This window comes from Montipora foliosa, chromosome 3, assembly GCF_036669935.1.
Source record: "Montipora foliosa isolate CH-2021 chromosome 3, ASM3666993v2, whole genome shotgun sequence".
NCBI classification, from domain to species: Eukaryota; Metazoa; Cnidaria; class Anthozoa; order Scleractinia; family Acroporidae; genus Montipora; species Montipora foliosa.
In genome coordinates this window covers 13,162,296-13,184,714 of record NC_090871.1, presented here as the reverse complement: position 1 = coordinate 13,184,714, position 22,419 = coordinate 13,162,296, and the positions used below count along the sequence as shown (strand labels likewise).

Genomic DNA, 22,419 nt, shown 5'->3' with positions numbered 1-22,419 from the left:
AGAGAAATAAATCCACACTTCACAGAAAACAGAATACATTAGAATGATTTTGAAAAACAAGAATTAAAACCAAAAGAATGGTCAGTTTGTTAAAAAAGAACACCTGCGCAGTTCCTTACGGTGTCGACCACCAAGTTCGATTGGTGCCTCCAGCGCCTTCAGCGTCTCATCGGATTATGTCTGTTTGCAAGCATTCCTATACCAACCACTGGAAGAAAAGAACCCCTTGTTTGGGCAACCATTGAGGCTTTGGCGAGATGCATCCCCGAACCCTTGAATTTAAAATCCCCGTCCCTACCACTTAGCAAGGCTATCTCTCGATCTGTATATTTTGTGAGATAGCCAAAAACTTCGAATAGGGATGATATCTGTTTACAAACATTGCTTTTGTTATTCAAGCGTGCCAACTACAGAAGATCCTTTGTTTCGACAGCCAGTGAAGCTCTGGTTGGCACATTAATGACAATAGGTGACGTCAACGATTTCTTCGCTATACCGCGGAATGGTTTGATAAGAAACTGTTGCCTCTTTATTGCACTGTGTAAGGCATTGTAACCTTTTCTAAAGAAATTTGCGGCAAGACATCTGAAAAATGCCTTGATATATTTTTGAAGAAAAGAGGTTTCTAGTTTTTACATAATTAACTCGCGCATTTCACTGAAGTTGAATCAAACGGATTTTAAAAACCAAAAGCCAAATGTGCTTAATTAGTGTTACCACGACGGGAAAGAGTCATTAGAAATTCAATGAATTTCAATGGACCAGAACTGTCAACTACAGTATGTTTGGCAACTACAGTATTTTTGGGATAGCCGCAAGTTCAATGAAGCAACCGTAGTATAAGCAGGGTCACACCGGTGATCAGATGGAAGTAACATACAGAACATTAAAATTAAAGGCAGGAGCCAATGCAACATAGATTAAATAGTAGAGCTATATCACGCCTTAATTTATGTGCGTAAAAACGTTTTCTAATGCAAATATTCATTGAATCCGAAAAAGGCTTGTTTAACCAGCCGAGATATAGAACAAGCAAAATCCAAAATTACTCGACCTTGCATCGGCTTCTGCTTTCATATTTGTTGAAATCACTTTCGGGTCACTTACACTGTTGCTGACAGCACTGAATAGAACGAAACATATGACTCGTGTTGTTGGTTGCGTAGCAACAACGTGCGAGTCACACAACGAATAATAATGTTCTTCAGGACACACGGTCAAAACTCTGCCGGCGATTCGTTTCATTAGAGCTCGAGAGCCAACAACTGATAACTCGACTATTATCAGTTTGTTTGTCCAATTACTGTGAACCAGCATCATTTAAATCTAAGGAATGAAGACCATCGATTTCCTTCGACAATAACTTTGACAACTCATGGCGATTTTTGAATTCACAAGCGATGGTGAGTCCGATATCATTCGCAATACATTACATCATCTTGTAAGTAATAACCTCCGAGAAAAGCGATGCTTTCCAGCAACAATTTTCGGCGTACAGTTGTGTCAGACAGAACCGTGACGGGTACAGCACATCGCTTTTATTGTACTTTTTGTAAAATCAGAGAGAACTTGATTCTTTCATTCGTCGGTCTTTAAAATGTTCAGCCGGTTTCGTTTCTTCTTTTCCCTGTTTTACTCAGTCCTGTGTGGTCCTACTGCCTCAAATCCTGTTCTATTAGTATCATAGGAGGTATCAAAAATGGCTAACTAAAATATACAACTTGCTTATTCTCATGTTGCGTTTAAAACCTGTCTGTGCTTATTTATAATTTATGTAGTCTCCTCAGACTGCACGTGCAGGGAAACCTAAATTAACTGCTCAGTCATGGTGGATAGTACGCCTACCGCGGCATTTCCTGAAGAACACTACGTAAGATTCTCCTATGGAAAAAGTAAGTTTTACATCAGTTACATTATTCATTTGTAGCGTTACGTTGAACCACTTGCTATGGTTGCTTCGTAAACGATCACAAATATCACTGTTTTTCTCAAACTTTGCCTCTCCTATTGTCGTGAACATCCTTGATTGTCTTTGACCTGGGATGGATGGAAGCAAATCGGGAAAAAAATTAGAGCGACCCTAGTTTCTCTAAAACATTGGAAACCTGGAACGGACTTTTAAGATGCTGTACTGACCGCCCGGGAGGGGGGACTCCCATGTGAAACAGACGGGGATGCTCGTCGTCTCGCTTAGGGGTGTAAATTTTGGATTTGGTCTCGCTTAGGGTGTTCCGGGCAAAGCGCCAATATTTTATGCCACCAAGGTCTCGTTTAGGGTTGCGCGAAGTAACACAGAATTACGCGAAGAAAAACAGAAGTCAAATTTCCTTTTAAATTTTCTTTTTAGATAAAAGCATTCGATGATTATGCCTTTTTATCATTAAAACTCATTGCGTGTCGTATTTTTGTGTTTTTAAACGGTCTCTTTTAGGGGTCAAAATTTGCTTAAGCCACGCCTAGATTGGTCTCCTTTAGGGGTTAAATTCAAAATTTCCGACGAGCATCCCCGTCTGTTTCATATGGGTGTCCCCCCCCCCCCCCCCCCCCCCCGGGACTGACCGCTGATATGAAAACAACTTGTGATTTTCGAAGAATTGCGAAATCCCCTGTTCCACTATCGGCGGGAATAAAGGAGAACTGGGCTTACCATCCTATGAAGGACAAAAACGTATATATTTTGTTACCTGAAACTACAATTACTGCAGAGGCGGACGGATCTCGTGTGGGGCAGTTTACAGTCATGGGAAGAACGAACGGGAAGCTTGAGGAAGGGTCTCGGGCTTTCCTTTCCGCAGTCTAGCCAGAGTTCGGTCTTTGCGATTTCTCTCAGCCACCTCTCAGTTTCTCTGAAGTATTCACTCGCTCTTCAGAACACTGTTGCTAGCCAGGGAATTTTAGACTCGCTTTAATTCCAGAGAGAACTCTTTGCGCATGACTGTAAGACCTTTTCACACGTCGGTTTCAGTCAACGCGGTAGATAGTTGAGTTTCCGTGGGTCATCAGAAGAATAGCCTCGATTTCAGCCGCTCTCTCGAGTCCGGTCTTCGTACCATAAACAAAGGCTGGTAATCGAGCCTATAAAAAGAATCACCACGCATGCCCCTTTGCGCATGTGTATGTGTTAAATCCTGCTTGATTACATGTACGTCACATCTTGAAGAAAGTTTTACGATTTCATTGGCTTTGAATGGGAATCGCGTGCTACGACAGTGGAATATTGAATGAAGGTCTGTGGTGAGGAGTAAGATAAAGAAAACCACTAGGCTGCCTCATGTCTGAAGAAGGTAAAATTATTTTAATAGTGAAAGTAGGCCGGTCAATTTGTTACGCTGTTTGTTTTCTTGCGTTATGTGTTGTGTATTGAACTGTGAATAATTACACACCGTCAGATTGTGCATCGAAGTAGTGTCTCTATGACGTTTAATTTTAAACCGGTTGAATCAGTGTTTATCTTTGCTCTGGAAATTTGGTTCCTTGTTAGATCCAAAACGAAAAGATATGAACTCTTTTTTAATGCGAAAATATATCAGTCACATCAGTGCCGATAACGTTTTTAATCCATACTCAGTGCAATCTTTTCAGTGTTTCTCAGAGAACTAAAGTATGGTTCTTATCAAAGCGTTATCTGTCTTTTTCATTTACATACACAGTGTAATAGTGATACTATCGTGAGGCTGCATAAAGTCTCTACATTTGCATTTTCAAATGAATTTCTTTGTACATATGTATGAAGGGGTAGTTTCTAAAGAAACTGTGGTGCTGCGTCGGTGGGGAAGTAGTATACAAAAATTTGGTTTTATCAACGGAGTTGATAATGTAAATTGGCCATAGAACCTCTGTACGGTGGCCAATTTACATTATCAAGAATCTCTGTACGGTGGTCAATTTACATTATCAACTCTGTTGATAAAACCAAATCTTTGTACATATAACGAGGTTGACTGTGGGTGGTCATTCACTGACCAGTCAGTATCCCGCGTAGATGCCCTCAGGCGCCTCGTTACTCACGTGTGGCAAAGTCTTACAATACCTTTATTCAACCGTTATTCAAAAATTTATAGTCCTGCAACGGGTTACCATTACGGAAGACGCCTAAATAAAATGAATATAAAATGAATGTAAAAAATGATATTTCTCGTGCTGAGGCAAATTTTTTATTAATAAGACGCTTTTAAAAGGGCGTATCCGTGGGATGCACAAACAGTTAACACATTGTCCAGTTACAGTGAACTGAAAGTACGGGTAAACTTCCAGAAAAATAAATCTGCAATATAACTAGAAGTTATTTGTTGTAAAAACAGAAATGGAGATTATCTTATTATCAATGCTATTAAATTTGCAAATGGAAACAAATTTCCGCGGCCCCCCGTGCATACGAAACCTGCGCACGCAGTCAAAACTGTGCTATCCTGTCACCCCCTCCCTTTCACCGGAAATGGTGTATTTCTATACGTATACGTAAACGACGTTGTTAACACAAATAAATACATCATCAATACAGTTTTGACGTCTTCTTTCACTTTATTTGAAAATACTAGACTGAATTTGTCTTAAAATAGTTATAAAAAGCACAAATAACAGCTAAAGCACAACAGCTGACGTTGGAATCTCCGCTCGCGGCTGGCAACCCAGGTTTGTTGACAAAAAGTTGCCATAAAATCTTTTAAATGGTTTTCTGGCCCTTAAATTGCGAACAATTGACGTGATGTCGGATAGCACAGTTTTTCCCGCTTGCTGAGTTCTGACTGGTCAATTTAAATTTCACTAGCTCTCGCCCTATGCACGGTGGAATGAGAGTCTGAAGTTTCCAGGGGTTAAGCCGGATGGCGCAGTGGTGAGAGCACTCGCGTCCTACAAATGTGGCTCGGGTTCGATTCCCAGACTCTGCGTCATATGTGGGTTGAGTTTGTTGGTTCTCTGCTGCATCGAGAGGTTTTCTCCGGGTACTCCGGTTTCCCCTCTCCTCAAAAACCAACATTTGACTTGATTTGCATTAATTGTTAATCTCAGTTTACAGTGTCCCCAATTAGTGCTCAAGCGCTAGAACGACTTGACACTTTCCTTTCCTTTCTGAGTCCTTTCCACTGAAGTAAAGCACGTTCGAGTGGGGTTCGAACTTGGATGGGAAACATCGCAAAAAACATTAATAATTTTCTTAAATACATGATTTCTCTTTGTTAAAGGCTTTTTCCTTATGTTCTTTTCACATTTTTGATTCCTATATTGGGAGGAATGGTATTGGAATTCCCAAACAGTGCTTTCGAATAACGGGTGTTCACTCACAATGGCCAAATGAACACACTCGTTCGATTGATAAATGCTTGGCACAATGGCCGATTGAACACACTGGTTCGATTGGCAAAATGTTTGGCACAATAGCCAATTGAACACACGGGTTCGATTCACAAAATGTTTTGGAATGACTGCACAAACTGGTTCGCAAGAAACAGGTCGATTTATAGAGTATTCGCTGTATGCAGAGTGGAACACACAAGAACGAAGCAAGATCTAGAAATAAAGTAGAAAATTCTCCTTTCCTTTAAAGCTTGCCGTTTTCAAAGAAAACTCATTTGTCCACTTTATCAAATACTTTCATAGAGGAAGCAGAGAGGATTTGAAGCCAAACTTTGGCTCATATCCTAAACACAGAACTCCGTGTCCGAGTGGTTTAACGCGATGCTTCTACGCGCTCATAACAGCAGTTGAAGGCTCGGTCGGGTTCGAACTCACGCAGTAAGAATTGCTTTTCGACTTTTCGGAGATATGCTTATTCCCCCGGATCCCCGGGTTGTAGGGTTAATTCATTTCTGCGGGGTATACACATTCGTGACTACGATGAAGAAAAATAACAAAAAGAAAAAGGAACACGCCCGAATTGTTACCGTGGCTGCCTTCGGCAGCCCATGGAATTATTGTACAGGTACATGACGCTTTCCCATCAGCGAAAGATCGAAGTTTCGGAGGTAGTTTCTAGTGCCTCTTTACTTAAGCTGGAATTGTAGTAGTTGTCAACTGCAGTGTACTCCAGAATTGAAGTCACTGCGCATTTTTGGAGTGATTTATCAAAGGAGTGGCTTTGTAATCGAGAAGTCACGGTGAGGATTTCTGTGGAAATAGTTATCGAGATTAACGGTGAAAACTTGAAAAAATATTCGCCAGACACAAATGATGAGTTGATATATCTTACTTATTTACACATCATCACAACAGGTTAGACGTAACAAAACCCTCAAATAACTTGAAAACAAAGACGCGAGTGAAAATTATAATAGTAAGTATGTAAAGAAACTTAAGTCTTTCTTTTCCAAGAGCAATGTGTTTGAAAATAAACTGTGATCGCTGCGATAATGCGTTTGTCGTTATTTTCTTCAAAACAATGTATAATAAAACACTTATTAGATTCGGTTTTTGTGATATTCGGAATAATTATTCCGGATATCACAAAAACCTCATCCAATAATTGTTTATAATTATTTCCATAGTACACCATATTGCTTTCTGGGGTTAGAAACGGGAGCTACGGCTTGGCTAAATTTATATATTAGCTATAACAAGTCTTGGAGTTGGCTGATTACACAATGCTCTTTTATATCAAGTGCAGATTTGTTAGAGGTTTGATTAGTAAAGAATGAGATCATGCAAATGCTAAATGCTAATCATTGGTACAACGATATTTCTATTTCTCTCCACAGAGAGCCCATTTTCTCTCAGGGCGAAGCTGATTTCTCCCGCAACAGTAACACCAATGAATGTTAGCCTGGACGACGCTGTAGAAATGGAGCTTTGTCCGCCTGCAAAACCGCTCGTAAATCGTCCAAAATATCATCATATGTTATCAACAGGAAAAGGAGTGAGCGTTTTCGAAGCCGCGAGGCAAGAGCGTTTGAAAGCTGGGGCCACTAAATTGACATCGATAGAACAGGAATTAATAAATGCCACGGATAGTAATGGATACACAATATTGCACCACGCAGCTCGTTGTAATCGACCTGAGGCCCTCAACCTTTTGTTGGATGACGGTGAGGTTGATATTGACCAAGTGGAGAATATGGGATTTACTGCCCTTCATTTGGCTGTTAGGTACGTCGTTACCAGTTTAAACGATTGTCTTGTTATTTGTTTGAATTGAACATGTCCAAACCACAAAAAATACCTTTCGCGGCGTGATTCTTGATTAAGGGAGTTTACTACGAGAGCGCACGTCAACGACAACGCCTTTAAAAATTGGGAGTTTACGTTTTCAAACATTCCCGAGATTATTTCGTTTACCTAACTATCGCCTAAGGATTGAATTGGAAGCCGGGAACGGCGATCAAACTGAGCAATAAAATTAAAATTTGCTATAACTTGAGATTTGGTGATTTCACGTTACAGATTTGCAGGGAAAGGGAAAGAAATGTACACAAATTCAAAACGCAAGTGCAAAAGTAATGTTTTGCTTATTAAATATCACACAAGAGTTTACTGGTGTTCTTGCTGACTTTGCCGTCGTGAAAGATAAGGTCCCTTGTGTGACCATTTTCTCTCATCTATTTCTTAAGGTGGATGTGTCGCGAAATTTAGCCAAATTTAGTGTCTGGGAACTGGCAACCAAGTCAAGCGAAACGTAAAAGTGACTACTTAGAACACTGAAGGAACGTTTGAATAAAACAACAAATGCAAAGGAGGCAAAGATGGGCAACTTTAAAGAAGATTAAAATGGATTGCAATTGGGATTTTTGAAAACTGATTAGCCTATTAATAACATTTACTCGAAGTTTATCTCTCTTGTTTGTCACTTAATTTATCTATGCTCGACAGACATTTTTGTCACAAAGCTTACTTTGAAATGAGCTGCTTAAAAGTAAATTTCTGGGTTAATGTAGAGTTGCATGGCGACTGCACGACCATGACACAGCCCCTTCAAATTCAGAGTAACTGACCAGTATAAAAAATGTCCCACACCAAGGTTTAAATCACTGATGGTAAGGCAGACCATAGTATAATACAAGGTTTAAGAATTATTTCAATTTTTTTCTTCAGACACAAGAGTATTGAAGCTTTGAAAGTCTTACTTAAAAGAGGTGCAGATCCTAACAAACCAGACAACGATAATTGTACGCCACTTCTGTTTGCAGCTCGTAGGGCCTACAAAGAAATCGCAGATATTCTTCTCAAAGATCCAAGGACGAAAGTGAATTACGCCAACTCTGCGAAAATGACCCCTTTTCTTGCAGCCTGTGCGAGCGGGAACAAATCTCTGTGTGAAATGCTTTTAGCTTGTGGAGCTGATCTCACCGCCAAATCGTCAAATTTGACTACTGCGCTCCACTTTGCGGCCTTTAACGGACACGTAGAGATTTGTGAATTGTTGATCTCAACAGGTATGAAATCGATTTCCTCAAGCTTATTGTTTGCCTCACCTCGTGGAAAGTGGGAATTGTCTATTCGACCTTCAGAATGATGTAAGAGAACGACTACGTGTACAAGTTTTCTGTACTGGGCACGCACGCGCATTACATTTAAAGAACGAAAATTTTCGAAATGCGCATGCTCACAACCTAGCTTGTACTCCAATATGAAAGTCGCTATTACTTTGCAGAAGGCGGCGTGGTCCAATTGTTAGACCTTTAGATTTGCAAGCAGTTAGTATACGCTGGGTTTCAATCCCTGCCAGTTGATCTGGTGACGCCATATCCCACAACCGCGCGCGGCCTTAGGTGTTGTTTCCAAACTCCCTGCAGTATTTCCATCACCAAAACTCAACAGATCATTCCGTGTCTACCACATTTCCTGTTACTGCCGGAATGAACGTTCAAGTAGATCCGACGAGATCTAACCTCGCCTCTGCCATGTTGAATTCGAAAATAAGGCCGCGCGCGGTTGTGGGATACGGTGTTAACATTTTTCTCCCCGGTGGTGGTTGGATTTACATTCGGAAGTCCAGAAGTAGTTGCCTCCTCCCATTTGGAATTCCACTTAACCATGCCAAGTTTCATTTAAATTACTGTTTTAAGGTTATTACATAGACAGCAGGTAAACTAGCTTGATTGCAAAGTGAGCTAGCACTAAGAATTTCTGGTGTTATAATATTATTTGAAAAACGCTCCAAACATACCTTTACTTCAGCCTGTTAATGCATCGGTTGTTTCTTCAGTAGCTTATAAATGAAGCCATCCATTTATTTGCAGCAAAGAAACTTCAGCTCTCCCTGAAGGATTTCTTAGAAGAAAGAGACGTGGAGGACACTGCAGCCTTGCATATGAGCTGTTTTAAGGGTTATCTTGGAGTTGCGAAGTTACTGTTGCGCCATGGCGTGGATTACGAAGCTGTGAGAGGAGTGAACTTGAGTACGCCGCTTCATTTCACAGCGTTTCGTGGGCACGAGGAGTTGACAAGGCTGTTAATTTCTAGCGGTGCATCGGTTGATTTTAAGGATGGGTATTTACAAACACCTTTGCATAGGCAAGTTACTAAGTTGGCTCTGCCTTAAAGCGTTGTTGCACTGTGCAATTTTTCGTGCAGCTTGTCTCGCAACACCATTGCGAGACAAGTTGCACGAATCATTACCCATTCAATGCAACATACCTTGCAACGACCAAAAACGTTGCGAGACCAGTCGCAGAAATCGTTGCGTAAAGAAGAATTGAGTTCCACTTTCCGCAACGGTTGCCGCATTGCGCATTGTAACAACTTGTGTCGCAACGGTTTGTGGCACCAGCCAATGAAAATGTTCCTATAACGTCATGTGATTATCGAAAGGAGACAGGTTGCATGAAACATTGCACAGTGTAACACCCGTAAAAAAATTTGTTTCGTCATATTTTTCTTGTTGTTGTTGTTGTTGTTGTAATGTGAGAAAGTTTGAAGAAATGGCGTTGCGAGACAAGTTACACGAAAAACAGTGTAACAGTGCCTTTACAGAGACTTGTTTGCGTTTGTTTATTTAACCAAGGAATGTAATTGTAATTGACGAGTACCGTCTGACATGGGTCTACGTCTTCCATTCGTACGTTGACCTGTTAAATAGAACAATTTTCCCCTTTTTTGGTTTCCTATTTCGTTCTATTTTTTCTGTCAAGTTGAGTTGACCAATAGAAGTTGTTAAATAATAGTCTTACAGGCAACAGTTTATAGACCTCTTTCAAAATGGCGGCCAAATAAAGTATTCTTTTGTTTCAATGCTAATAAGCCTAACTAGCCTCGCTACAACGAGCAAATTTCAAAAGAATTTGTGTTTCAAAATGAGGGCAGTAGGTCTAATTAACATAAAGACAAAAGAATGTAAAAGTAGTCGCCATTTATGAAAGTGGTCTATTGAAAAGTAGAGTTAATTGAATAGAGGGTGATGTGAAGTGCTAGATTTCTATCCCATATGAACCATGTGAGCGTTAGCCCTACTGATGGAAATGGGCCCACACAAGGACAGAGAAAAACTCTGACCAGGGTGGGAATTGAACCCACGACCTTCGGGTTAGATCTCCGCCGCTCTACCGACTGAGCTACAAGGTCAGACGGGAGCAGGCCGTGGGAACTGAAGATGTCTAGCACTTCACATTACCCTCTATTCAATTAACTCTTTAAAATATAAGTGCTACACGGCCAACGTTTGTATAAACGTAACCTTTCCGTGTCTATTGAAAAGTAGCCTAACATATAAGAAGTTTGAAACATTTCAGTACTGCACTTGTCTTCGGCTAGCCGGAGTTTTGTATTGTTGACCAGGATATTGAATTATCATGACTTTCTTTCGAGAATGATTGCCCCGAAGGGCAGTGACTTCATATATATCATCCCTTTTTAGCGCTGCAAAGTTGAATCATACGAAAATAGCCGATATTTTGTTGGAAAATGGAGCGAGTATAGAAGCAAAAAACATGATGGACATGACGCCGTTTTTGATGGCAGTAGCTCACGGATCCAAAGAAACAGCTGAAATGTTGCTGGATCGTGGAGCTGACCTGTTTGCTGTGGACTCTTCCCATAATAGTGCCTTTCATCTAGCCGTGATATACAAAAGAACTGAACTGATAACCATGCTGATGGAGCGAGGCAAGGATGACCTAGTTGAATTAAGAAACAACGACCTCCAGACCGTGGTACATCTTGCTGCTTGTTACGAGGAGCCCGAGGTGCGCTGTTTTGCCATCTTACGAACTATTTTAAATCACGTTTTGGTTAAAAGGGAAACAAAGCCCCAAGGAATCGCCATTGAACGAGCTAAATGTTATCAAAAAGGTGGTAAAACACGTTTTTAGATAAAGGACAAATATCCTCTCCACATTCATGGGCTACAAGCACCCTTGGCTCGATGGTGTCACGTCCTTGTTCTTGGAATGTTAATGCTAAAGCTTTTTAGCAAAGAGCGTCCTTATTGTCCAAAACTGCACCTAATTAGATGCTCGGCCATGACAACCAATACGAACCAGGTGATCTGGTGACGTAATTCGGAGGACTGGGAAGAAAACATTTAACGCCATATCCCACAACCGCGCGCGGCCTTGAATGTTATTTTCGAATTCAACATTGCAAAGGCGAGGTTAGATCTCGTCGGTTCTACGTGAATGTTCATTCAGTAACAGGAAATGTTGGAGACACGGAATAATCTGTTGAGTTTTGGCGATGGAAATACTGCAGGAAATTTGGAAACAAGACCTAAGGCCGCGCGCGGTTGTGGGCTACGGCGTTAAAATGTTTTTTTTTCCCAGTCCTCCAAATTACGTCACCAGATCACCTGAAAGTATGCCTTTGCTACCTATCTGTTTCCAAAAATAAAGTAAGGGTGAAGGTTAGCGTTATTTTTAGCTTAGGGTAAATTCAGCAGTTAATGTTTACTTAAAGAGTAGCATTTGGGGGAAACTTTGTGACGTTAATTGTCTGTATTCTGCGACACGGGTGATGCTTTAGTTGGGAAGAAGAGCGTGCTTCCAATTAGGGTTATTTCTCGTTGTATGTGAAATAAGCAAGTAAAGTTATTTAGAAAGTGGAATTTTCTTGATTTAATGTTTGTTCATGGCACTCAAGGTGGCTATAAGCTGTGGCAGAGCTGAAATAAACGGTTGCTAACAAAATTTTTCATACGAGAATTTTTGCTCGCCAGTTGAGCAAACCAAGGACCAAGCCGGCAGTTTACGCCTGTTAACAGATGTTATTAAATTCTCAACCTCAGATAATGCATTTTGCGTGCTCTGATTGGTTTACTCGATCTCGGTTATTAGCTCATATACCTTAGTTTGACCTTATATGGCAAATGATTGCGCTAAGCAATCATTTGCGAAAACTATTTTGGCCGAAAAGCGAAATTTCTCTCTGAATAAAGCAAAAAAAAAACAAAAACAAACTTTTTTGCGGAAAGTTTGGATCAATTCTGGCGCTTAGAAGTACGCGAAAAAGTAAGAAATGTTTTTATGAGAAGCCTGCGTCTGTCTGACCACAGGGTATTACACAACATCGCATATTCATCAAGTTTTTTCGATTTTTCTCGGATTTTCTCGCTTTTTTCGCTCGTATTTCGTTCTTTCTAAACTTTTGGAGTTTAAGGAACTTAACAAAACAATTATTCCGTTCGCGCCGAGTTTTTGGATATGTTACTGGTTATAGCCAACGAGGTGCGTAGCCGGCCGAGTTGGCTATTTACCATCTCATATCCAACGCGCGCTCATGGAATAATTGTTAAATAACCCGAGACTGACCGAATTCATCAAGGATGCGAAACGCTCATCAATAACAGTGGTTAGCTGGTGGGATTCACTTGGCTTCTGCTTGTGAAGGAAAAAAAGAACAGGAAGGTGGAACGTATGCACAAAAGCAACCATGATAGCGGAATTTTTTTCATTCCTTTCACAGATTCTGAAAATGCTTGATACAGAAAATTGTACCTCGGGACAGCAAGACATCAATAGTAAGATACCTCTTCATCTTGCAGCAGAAAATGGATCAATAGAGTGCATCAAGGCTCTTTTAAGATTCCCAACGTTCTTAATAGCTTTGAATGACCGAGATGATCATGGCAGGACACCGCTTCACCACGCAGCCTTAAACAAACACATGTGAGTATACGTCTTTTCCTTTAATTTTCTGGTAAGCTGGAACACTGACGACATTCTTTGAAATGCCGGAATGAATAAATGTTCTTAAAGTGCGGGTTATAGACAAAAGAGAGAAGTAATCCTCGCACTTATCGAGTGGATAATTTAAAGACCCATCTTCAATCGACAGCCATTGCGTGCCGTGGAACAATGTTCATATATGAAAATTCCGCCAATAGCTGAAACGCATCCAGTCAGATCGCCACGATACGCAATGCGAATTTTCCATAACAAAAACGAACCGTCGGAAAGCTTGTCGGTTGAAGGTGGGCCTTTATGCAATTGTCCCTTTTTATAGACACATAAAAAAATATGGTGTCTTCAACAGTATTCGAACCCATGACCTCTGCGATCTCGGCTTCAGCGGGATTGGCTCCCAACCGAACTAATGACTTCATAGCTCAGTTGTTAGAGCGTTTCACCGGCATCGCAAAAGTCATTGAAGCCACCTGAATTTTTCAGGTTAGTTTGTAATTTATAGGTGGATGCATTATGTAGACGCTTACAACACAACCTGTGCGTCATTCTAAGTGAGGGCTCTGTTTGGTGCAAAGTTTGGAGTCGTTGGAGGTCATTGGTCAAACGGTAACAGGCACACAATAAAACTGTTGGGGTCTTTCCGGAGGAGCCATACCAAATGTGCGAGAAAATGGCGCGATTGTCCCACGAAACGATTTCACCAATTGAAAAAAAGAGAGCAATCTCTGCTCCGATAGGTTCTTCTCTCTCATCAATTTTCACTGACTTGGTTTTATTTAATTTAGATTCTTCGGTGCGGATGCTCAGCTTATATATATATAACTTTAAGACATATAATTCGGGTGACTACTCAGCTATCTTATAAATACTTGTGAGTTTCCCAAAATTTCATTGTAACTCATAGTCAAAGGTGTTTGCTGGAGATGTTTTATGCAGCAATCTTTATCCGCTGAGTGAAGTGACATCATCAAAAGCGGATAATCAAGCACTTATATGCTGAGTTTCTGTTTCTCTTCAGCGAAGCCTGTAGACTGTTGCTCGGGAAAGGGGGTGATGTTGCCAGTCAAGATAATCATCAGAGCACTCCTCTTCATCTAGCTGTTAAAGCAGGCGCACTGGAAATTGTCCGACTTCTGCTAAACCCTATGCTTCCGAATACATTGGAAATCAAGGATGCTGATCAGAACACCCCTCTTCACATAGCGTGCATGCACAACCGTCTCGACGTACTCAAGCTGTTGTTAGATAAAGGAGCTGACGTTTCCGCGCGAAACAAAGACTGCATGAATTGTCTGGATGAGGCCATTGAGTGGGATGCAATACAAGTGGCTAAGACGCTTGTGAAACACAAGAGGTCTGTTCTCCAGGGCCTTTGCTATCGATTATTAGATAGTAATGTAATTAGTTAGACTGCTTTTGCAAACTGAATAGAGGGGTTTGTCATTCAGTACCGACACTGATTTAAGACCAAAGTAATTATTCGGCACCGATTGGTGCCGAACAAAGCAAATTAATGTTTATGGTGCGAAGAACGAGAAAACGCGCGGGAATAATATTTATCTCACTGTTGTTTTGCTTTGGTCTGATTGGCTGCAGATAGTACGGCTATGCAAAACTAAGACATCGCCGACATTGTTTTGTGACAAGTCCTCTTCTAAGATTTTGGAATCTATCTAAAGATTATGTGATTCATCGGCAACAAAATTCAGGTCTTAGCTATTAAACTGCTTTTCCGGACAGCCTCGACTTTAATATAGCAAATTTACCTGATCTAACATTAAATTAAAGTTAGCTTAACTTTCCGCTGACCAACTTGAACGCCAACTCAAATAGTGCATGCATTTTTGTCTTTGTTCTACATAGTCCGGTGAAGACTAGATGAAATCTACTCTATATCCTACAACACGGTACCAGAAAGTTTACTTCTTTGAATAAGCAGTGGACTCTGGTGGTGAAAGCTAAGTGTTTAACTGGCTGGAGGAAATCTGGGTCTTCCGAATGATGACCTGGAAAAAAGATCTGCCTTTGGAGTGATATTTGCGTGTAACGTGTGGATAAAGGCCATAAACTTTAGGTCCCGTATCACAGCTCCTTTTAATCTCCGTTTGGCGCTTAATTTTTTTTTTAAAGTCGGCTTATACAGCAAGTGAATAGTGCTTTACTTGCATTCTGATTGGCTAGCTTGGAGGTAAATAGCAAGTACTGTTCGCCTTTGAGCAAACGGAGAAAAACAAAATGGCTTCCTGTTTCGCTTCGGTTACCGAGGAGCAAATTTTGTCGATAAACTCAGCTGATTATTCAACTTGTGTGGTACACACTAAAAGAATTATTCACCTCGGTGTTGGTGAAAGTAGTTGATATTTACCTCCTTTTCGGTGAATAATTGCTAATTATTTTATCCTTAAATCTATTCTTTGACAGGTGGAAAGAAGTAGTCGACGTGTCTTCCAAAGATCAAATTCCTCCAATGGAGAAGCTGATACAAAAGCTTCCTGAAATAGCAGGGATAGTGCTGGACCAGTGCATTTGTTACAATCATCGACCAAGCAATCACCCAGATTACACGGTGACTATCAATTTCAAAATCTTGGACCCGTTTGATTCTCTCTCTGGTAACCATTACTTCTTTGGTCCGGGTACCATGGCGACGTACTGGCGTGAGAATCTTCTGAATCACTGTGTCACACAAACTCTCTTGAGATGGAAATGGCTTCTCCTTGGAAAGTACCTCAACTACTTAAATTTCGCTACGTTTATCGTTTTCCTAGTATTATTTTCTTTCCTCATTGTCAATAAAAGAAGTAAAGTAAGGCTTACGCTCACCAGTGAGGTAGACAATGTTACAGAAAGCGACGATTCGACGGCGCTCCCAGTCGTGATTCTTGTATTTTTGATTTTAAAAATTGTGTCAGAGATTGTTCAGATGGCTTGGCTAAGACTTAACTATTACAAAGATTTCACAAACCTTCTGGACATGACCATGCAAATAAGTGCACTAGTTTATATCCTCCCTTACGTAACCAATGACGACCTTTACGGAAGTGCCCATGTGCAATGGAGAGCTGGAACAGTGGCCTTACTTCTTCTTTACGTAAACTGCATTCTGTCCCTCCGTCGTGTGAGTTCAGTGGCAATTTATGTAACAATGTACGTTGAAGTGTTCATCACGTTCATCAAAGTAATCGCCATCTTCGCTGTCGTCCTAATCGGCTTCGCATTGGCCTTTCACGTTCTTCTCGTAGAAGAGGTAAGATTTTATTTTTTTCTAACAACCTCTACATCCCCTCAATTCCCTTTCAGTGGCGACTCTAGACCTGGAGGTAAGGTGGGGGCCCGCCCTCAAACATTTTGTTTTTGCCGCCTTTCAGGGCCGGCCCCCCCGGGCCCCTCCCCTGGATCTGCCACTGCCTTTAACGACATCTACATCCACTCAAAAGCTGTGTCCCCTTTAAAACGCGACGTGATTGGATATCGATAAATCAAATAGATTCATCCTACAATGTAGTTAAGTCAAACGCCAGATCGCAGTGTGTACACCATCAATAGCATTAAACTATACGAATCCTGTGTTACACAAGTGATAGCCGTAACAGTGGATCTCTCTGTACTCAAGACTCACCACTTGTGCAAAGAAGAGTGATGCTAGTAATGTCTAAGAACGAGATGGAGCGTATGCTGTAAAGACTAACACTGAAAGAGAACAAAACTGCAGTCTAAGAAAAAAGAACCCATGCCGAGTAACTATCCAGAAAAAACAATATACATAAAAAAACCTTCATCCCTTTGGCCTTAAAACTGTATAAGGAGCAATCCTTGTAATACGTTTTAATAGACATCCTAATTAGTTTTTGTTGTTCTTTGTGTTACTTGTAAGGTACACCTTTATATCTCGTCTATGGTGTTCAATAAATATAAATATATAATAAATATTATTATTATTATTATTATTATTATTATTATTATTATTATTATTATTATTGTGATCCATCTTGCTCTGGAGATTAGGCTGTTCTCACGCCGACATACATTGCAAGGGAGCGAGACATAACAAATGACCAAGGGTCATTTACACTATCCTCATAGCGTAGTTTTCTGTAACAGTCCAATTCTAATCCTAATCTCCAGTTTTTCAATCCATTGACCTTTAGTTATTACTTTGAACGTGGTGTTTATTCTCATTATATCAGTGTAGGTTGTGCACAAAGTCGATAAGAAGGAGAGAAAAGGGCAAAAAGTAGCCTGCGAACGCAGACGTATTTCCGGCGTTCGTAGGCTAGGCAAAACATGGAACTAGAACTAACACCATGCCCTAAATAAAAAAAAATGTTATTCTTGTTGTTTTTATTATATATTAATTATGATAGTAATAAAGAAAATAATATCATAAATAAATTTAATCTAATAAATAAATTTAATCTCACTAGACTAACGCCCTAGAAAATCATTGATAACCGCTGTCTTCAATTTTCAGGACAACTTTTCGTCCGTATGGATCTCGTTTGTCAAGATAATTGTAATGATGGTTGGTGAAATGGACTACTCCAGTTTGTTGAGCAGCAATGTCGTGAACAGTGCAAAAGTACCAGGCACCGAGGTCCTGTACGTTCCTCTGCCAGTCCTGTCATATGTCATGTTTACGCTGTTTGTCCTGTCGGTGTCCATAATCCTTATGAATCTGCTGGTAAGGCGGGATATCAGAGCCGGAATAACATGTTAGCTTAGCTGGTTAATTATTTTCCAGTGGTAGAATTACATTTTGTGGCTAAGACAAAAAGCAGTAGCGGTCACTTTTCCACCGTTTGTCATTCCGTTTATTCATATGGAACCCTAAAAGAACAGCTTAAACAATCAAGTGGTCAGGGCTATACCCTCTCCCTCTGCGGCCCCTAGGCCATATAGACTATGGCCCTTCGCATTTCAATCTCCAACTGAAGACTATAAGAAATAATGAGCTCTGGGAAACAAGCTTCTGAATATTCAATTTTCTAAGTACCAAATTTGGAACAACAAGAGCGAGAGGTTTCCAAATATGGTACTTAGCACTGAAACATTCAACCAATCAGTTCGCACTGAATATTCGGAAGCTGTGAACGCGCGTTACACGTTTCAACTCTTATGGATTTCTGGTGGTAGGGCTATACCCTCTCCCTCTGCGGCCCCTAGTCCATATAGACTATGGCCCTTCGCATTTCAATCTCCAACTGAAGACTATAAGAAATAATGAGCTCAGTACATCATCATGTTCCAGCATCCAACAGAGTCCCCTCGACTAACGACAATCAAACGTGGCCCCATATGCCAAAAACCTTTTTGAGACATGACCGCGAGGCCTGAGACGTTTTGCCGGAGAGAATAGAATAGACCACATCAACGTAAATTCCGTGCCCTACTCTTTGCGAAGAGTTAGTGGCTTCTTCCTCAGAGTTAATGAACACTGGAGGGTTGTCATACAGGGCCTACAGTTTATAGTCCTTATCCGAGAAGATCTGAAAGTCTATTTGCAGCTGAAATTACAAAGGCATCTTTCTCTCCTCACTTATTTAAGGCCCTGAGTATTGGTCCAGCTGGTCCTAGAACTCGCGACCTCCGCATGTAAGTCATGCGAGTCACCGTCGCGCGATGCACCGCAATAAACTCGGCCGCTATGGATGTTTGCTTTTAACGAAAAAAAAAAAACCAGAAGCTTCTTTGCAATTGACACCCCTCTCCCCAAGACTAACAACTTCACTCCACCAACACGTGAAACGAGCCACGTTTCATTTGGTCTTGGCCTGTGCATATAACCAGAAATAACAAATCTATCACAGACAATGAAATCAAAGCTAAGCAAATCGACGCTGCGATAACAACTTCACCCAAAACAGTACCCAATGCAAATAAACATACAAATAAACCATAAATCGTAATACACATATTCCGCATTGTGCTGATTTGATAATAGGGGATGGATATGGGATCAGTTTCAACTAATTCTTCAAGAGAAATGGTCGAGGGGAAATCCTGAGTTAGTTTATCAGCTAAGGATTTTAAGCTTTCAAAGCAAAGTATTGTGACCGATTGAGAACTGTATCTTTTCGGATTTAGGTTGGTCTTGCGGTAGGAGATATTGACACAATACAAAAGACGGCAAGTCTTCGAAATTTAATCGATCAAGCTACTCTGGTAGATGATATTCAAAAGAGATATCCCAAATGGATGCTTAGATATACTTACAATGAATCATTGGAGATAAAGCCGAATCAGAATCAGTTTCTTAAGAGGTGAGTACACTCGTCTGTTGTTACTGGTGCCTAAAGAATAACAAATGCACGAACAGGCTAAATAAAAATGCCCAGATCCTAGAAAACCGTTTGATTTCACAGTCCTCGATGCTCAAGGACGTTTCCTTTTTTCGGTGGGGCATGCCTAGGCTTAGCTTTAAAGGAAATAATTTTTGCTCCCCAAAATTCTACTTCCCGTTCCTCTAGTCATTCTGACGGTATGTGGCCTACCTTTCAAAGCAGTGGAAAGCGAGGCCATATTTGGAAGGGGTTTTCGTGTGTGCGTGTGTGGACAGTGTGTGTATCCTTCTTGTTCTATATCATGGTGAGTGCTCGGGAGCAATTCTAAAATATGGCTGAGTTAAACGATGCAGCTCCTGTTGTTGATGATGATGTTGATGATGATGATGACGTTATTTATGATGATGATAACGACCAGTATTGTAGCGTCGGACCACGATAACCGTGATGTATTGCTGTGAATTCATTACGTTTGTGTCGTCGTTTTAGGTTATTGCTCTCTGGTTCAGGCATCAGCGATAGAGAATTTGTCGATTCCCTTCGAAACGAGCAACCCAGTGAAGGAGGTGATGAACAAGATTTGGACAACTACGAACATCAACGATATGAAAGGCAAGAGGAGAGAATCAAGAACCTGCAAGCCACCGTGGATGCACAAACTGAAGTTCTGAAAGCTATCGCTGAGAAACTACAGATCGAAAAATGAGACGCAGACTGATGTCATTTAAGTCAATTTTCTCATCATTCTTGGGAAAAGAGGCTCAGAAGGACATTTTTCACAGATCATAAATAGTTATCTGATGAGCTAGCACCTCGTTCTTCCTCTTCGCACATGAAAGTTTTCATGTAACACATTCAGCGCTCATTCCAAAACGCACTCAAATTGAAACTTTTCGTAAAATAAAAGGAAAAAACCGAAATCCAATGAATTTCTTCTGAAAGATACATTGAAGGACAGCCGACTGCTTGCAGATCATGTTGCGAGTGATTAGTATTTTTGCCGTTTGCCTTGTTGGACGAGTTGGTGGGAGATCTCGGCCCAAATCTACAACCAACTCTTCTGAAATGGAGAACGCATAAACGCAAATCACAAGCTGACAGATGTTTGAATATTGGTTGAATCTGCATTATTTCCCAGTACATGACCTCACCCAGGAAATGACGCTATCTGGAGTCACGTTTTGTGGGGAGTTAGCGAAACACTCTACGAAGGAGTATTACCAATCTGCACGTTTTCCTTGCTTAATTAAATAAAGCTGATCAAATATGCCTTGCCTTAAATTCAAATAGGCAATTTTTTACAAGTAAGCCAATCTTTCTTTGTCAAAGGAATGATCGTAATATATTGCTGCAGGACGTTTAGTAAAAAAATTGTACTGTCTTTCTCCTACGAGTCATCTTACTTGACGTACCCGCGGAAAGTCGTTCAATGTCGCCAAATTTGAATTTGCCTTGAAAAATTAATTTAATTATTTTAAATCAAAAACAACCAAAAAAAAAAAAGAATGAAAAAAAAAATTCAAATTTATCGAGCCACTGCTATGCCAATAATGGCATACACACACTGTGATTTTTAGTAAACAGAGATTCTGAAATTGATAAACGTGACTTGAGGAAGATTACCATTGTGGTTTCTATGGATCTTTTTCTGGTTGAATGATAGAACTCTGGAAATGTTGTTAGAGTTCAGTCACGATTAATTGATTTCGAAGACTTCGAAGGCAAACCTGTCCGTTATTCAAAAAAAAAAATGTCAGTTTTCTGGCAAGGTTTTCTTAGACGGAAAACGAGAAGAGATGTTTTTAAATCTTTTTGGGCTACGTGGATATTAGGCTGAACGACTTGGTTTGTCGTCGATCATATCTCCATTTCCTTTATTTGTATACCATTTTATCAAGCTGTCCAATATATTTTCTGCTGAAAAAATAAAATGCAAATTTTGTGCAAACTTCGTATCAAGAGTGTTCGAATACAGCGACTGGCACGCGGTTTCCACGCGTTTCTCCCGGGGCGGGAGGAGGGGGGGGGGGGGGAACAATTATATACGCTATATGGGTACGTGCCGCCCGATAGGGTAGGGTTTTTGAGGTGCTCAGTCCTTAATTAAAATAGGGTATCCTTTTTGGTATTGTAATCTTTAGATATTCCTAGGTTCAGTATCCACCCCAACGCCCAAAACGAGAAAGATATGGTCTATTAAAACTGTTATACGCGCTTGAATACACGTTTTCGAGTTTAACAAAGCAATTTAAAAGGGACGTTTATAGCTTGTATTGCCGCCGTACTTTCGCTCCTCACTCCCATGCGGCCGTCAGGGGGCAGCCGTTATTTGGGTTGTCACCCACCCCCAATCCTCGATTTTCTACCCTTACATAGGGTCAGGTTTTGAGAACCTTGGCGGCACACACCCGTACGTAGGTACCTATCCTAAATTATCTGGAGTACCCCCCCCCCCGGGGGGGGGGGTTGGGGGTGTTATCCATTGATTGTTGATGGATTCTCTCTATCGAAACCCCTTTTGTTAAAGATTTATTTGCCTTTTATCACAACAGCAGAGAGCGAAAATCTTAAGAAAAAACCTTTCCTTACGTCGGCCAATTTAACGTTGTTTTTCAGCGCCAGAATTCTCCGGATTATAATTATCGAATGCTCATATCATTAATACATGACCGACATATATTATCTTTATTTAAAACCTAGCATGATTATTTTACAGAGAAGCTTCCACAAGAGCTAATATCTCCGAGAAAAAGAAAATAAAGAAAACAAACTAGTTATAGTTTACTAAGTTGGAAAGGAAAATCCGTTGACGAAGAGATCATAAAATGCACTCAATAGTTATGAGTGATTTCGTAATCACGATGATTTATTGTGTTTACCAGTCGTGTCACTTGAATTAGACCTGTTGTGGCACACGGTAGCAACTTGTCGAAAACCCTCGTTGAGAAAGTGCTCGAAGTTCCAATATATTATCGATGAAAACGTCATGTTGAAGCCACTATGAGTGGTCTACTATTAAAGTATCGTTCGGTTTTTGACAGCGCCGGGAAAGGTTTGTGTCTTAAATGACTTAAATTTTAGGTATTTATTCT

General features: G+C 40.6%; 2 protein-coding genes across 3 annotated transcripts in view; both read left to right on the top strand.

The window, feature by feature from the left end:
* Window positions 1-1,175: 1,175 nt before the first annotated feature.
* On the top strand, window positions 1,176-20,817 carry LOC137996819 (transient receptor potential cation channel subfamily A member 1-like). 2 transcript variants are annotated; one of them, XM_068842410.1, is made up of 12 exons: window positions 1,176-1,403; window positions 1,779-1,892; window positions 6,693-7,080; window positions 8,023-8,363; window positions 9,171-9,444; window positions 10,784-11,111; window positions 12,826-13,028; window positions 14,065-14,400; window positions 15,468-16,293; window positions 17,518-17,727; window positions 19,131-19,306; window positions 19,817-20,817. In XM_068842410.1, the coding sequence occupies exons 2-12, from the start codon at window positions 1,826-1,828 to the stop codon at window positions 20,031-20,033; spliced, it is 3,366 nt and encodes a 1,121-aa protein (XP_068698511.1). In that variant the 5' UTR covers window positions 1,176-1,403; window positions 1,779-1,825; the 3' UTR covers window positions 20,034-20,817. The 2 variants fall into 2 exon arrangements, with proteins under 2 accessions (XP_068698511.1, XP_068698512.1); XM_068842411.1 differs by lacking the exon at window positions 1,176-1,403 and having other exon boundaries at window positions 1,693-1,892; window positions 19,817-20,174.
* Window positions 20,818-22,073: 1,256 nt separating this feature from the next.
* The window catches only part of LOC137996806 (transient receptor potential cation channel subfamily A member 1-like), a 33,724-nt gene continuing 33,378 nt past the window's right edge, over window positions 22,074-22,419 (top strand). The window contains exon 1 of the mRNA XM_068842392.1: window positions 22,074-22,379. The gene's annotated coding sequence lies outside the window, so the exon portion shown is untranslated. The remainder of the gene's footprint in view (window positions 22,380-22,419) is intronic.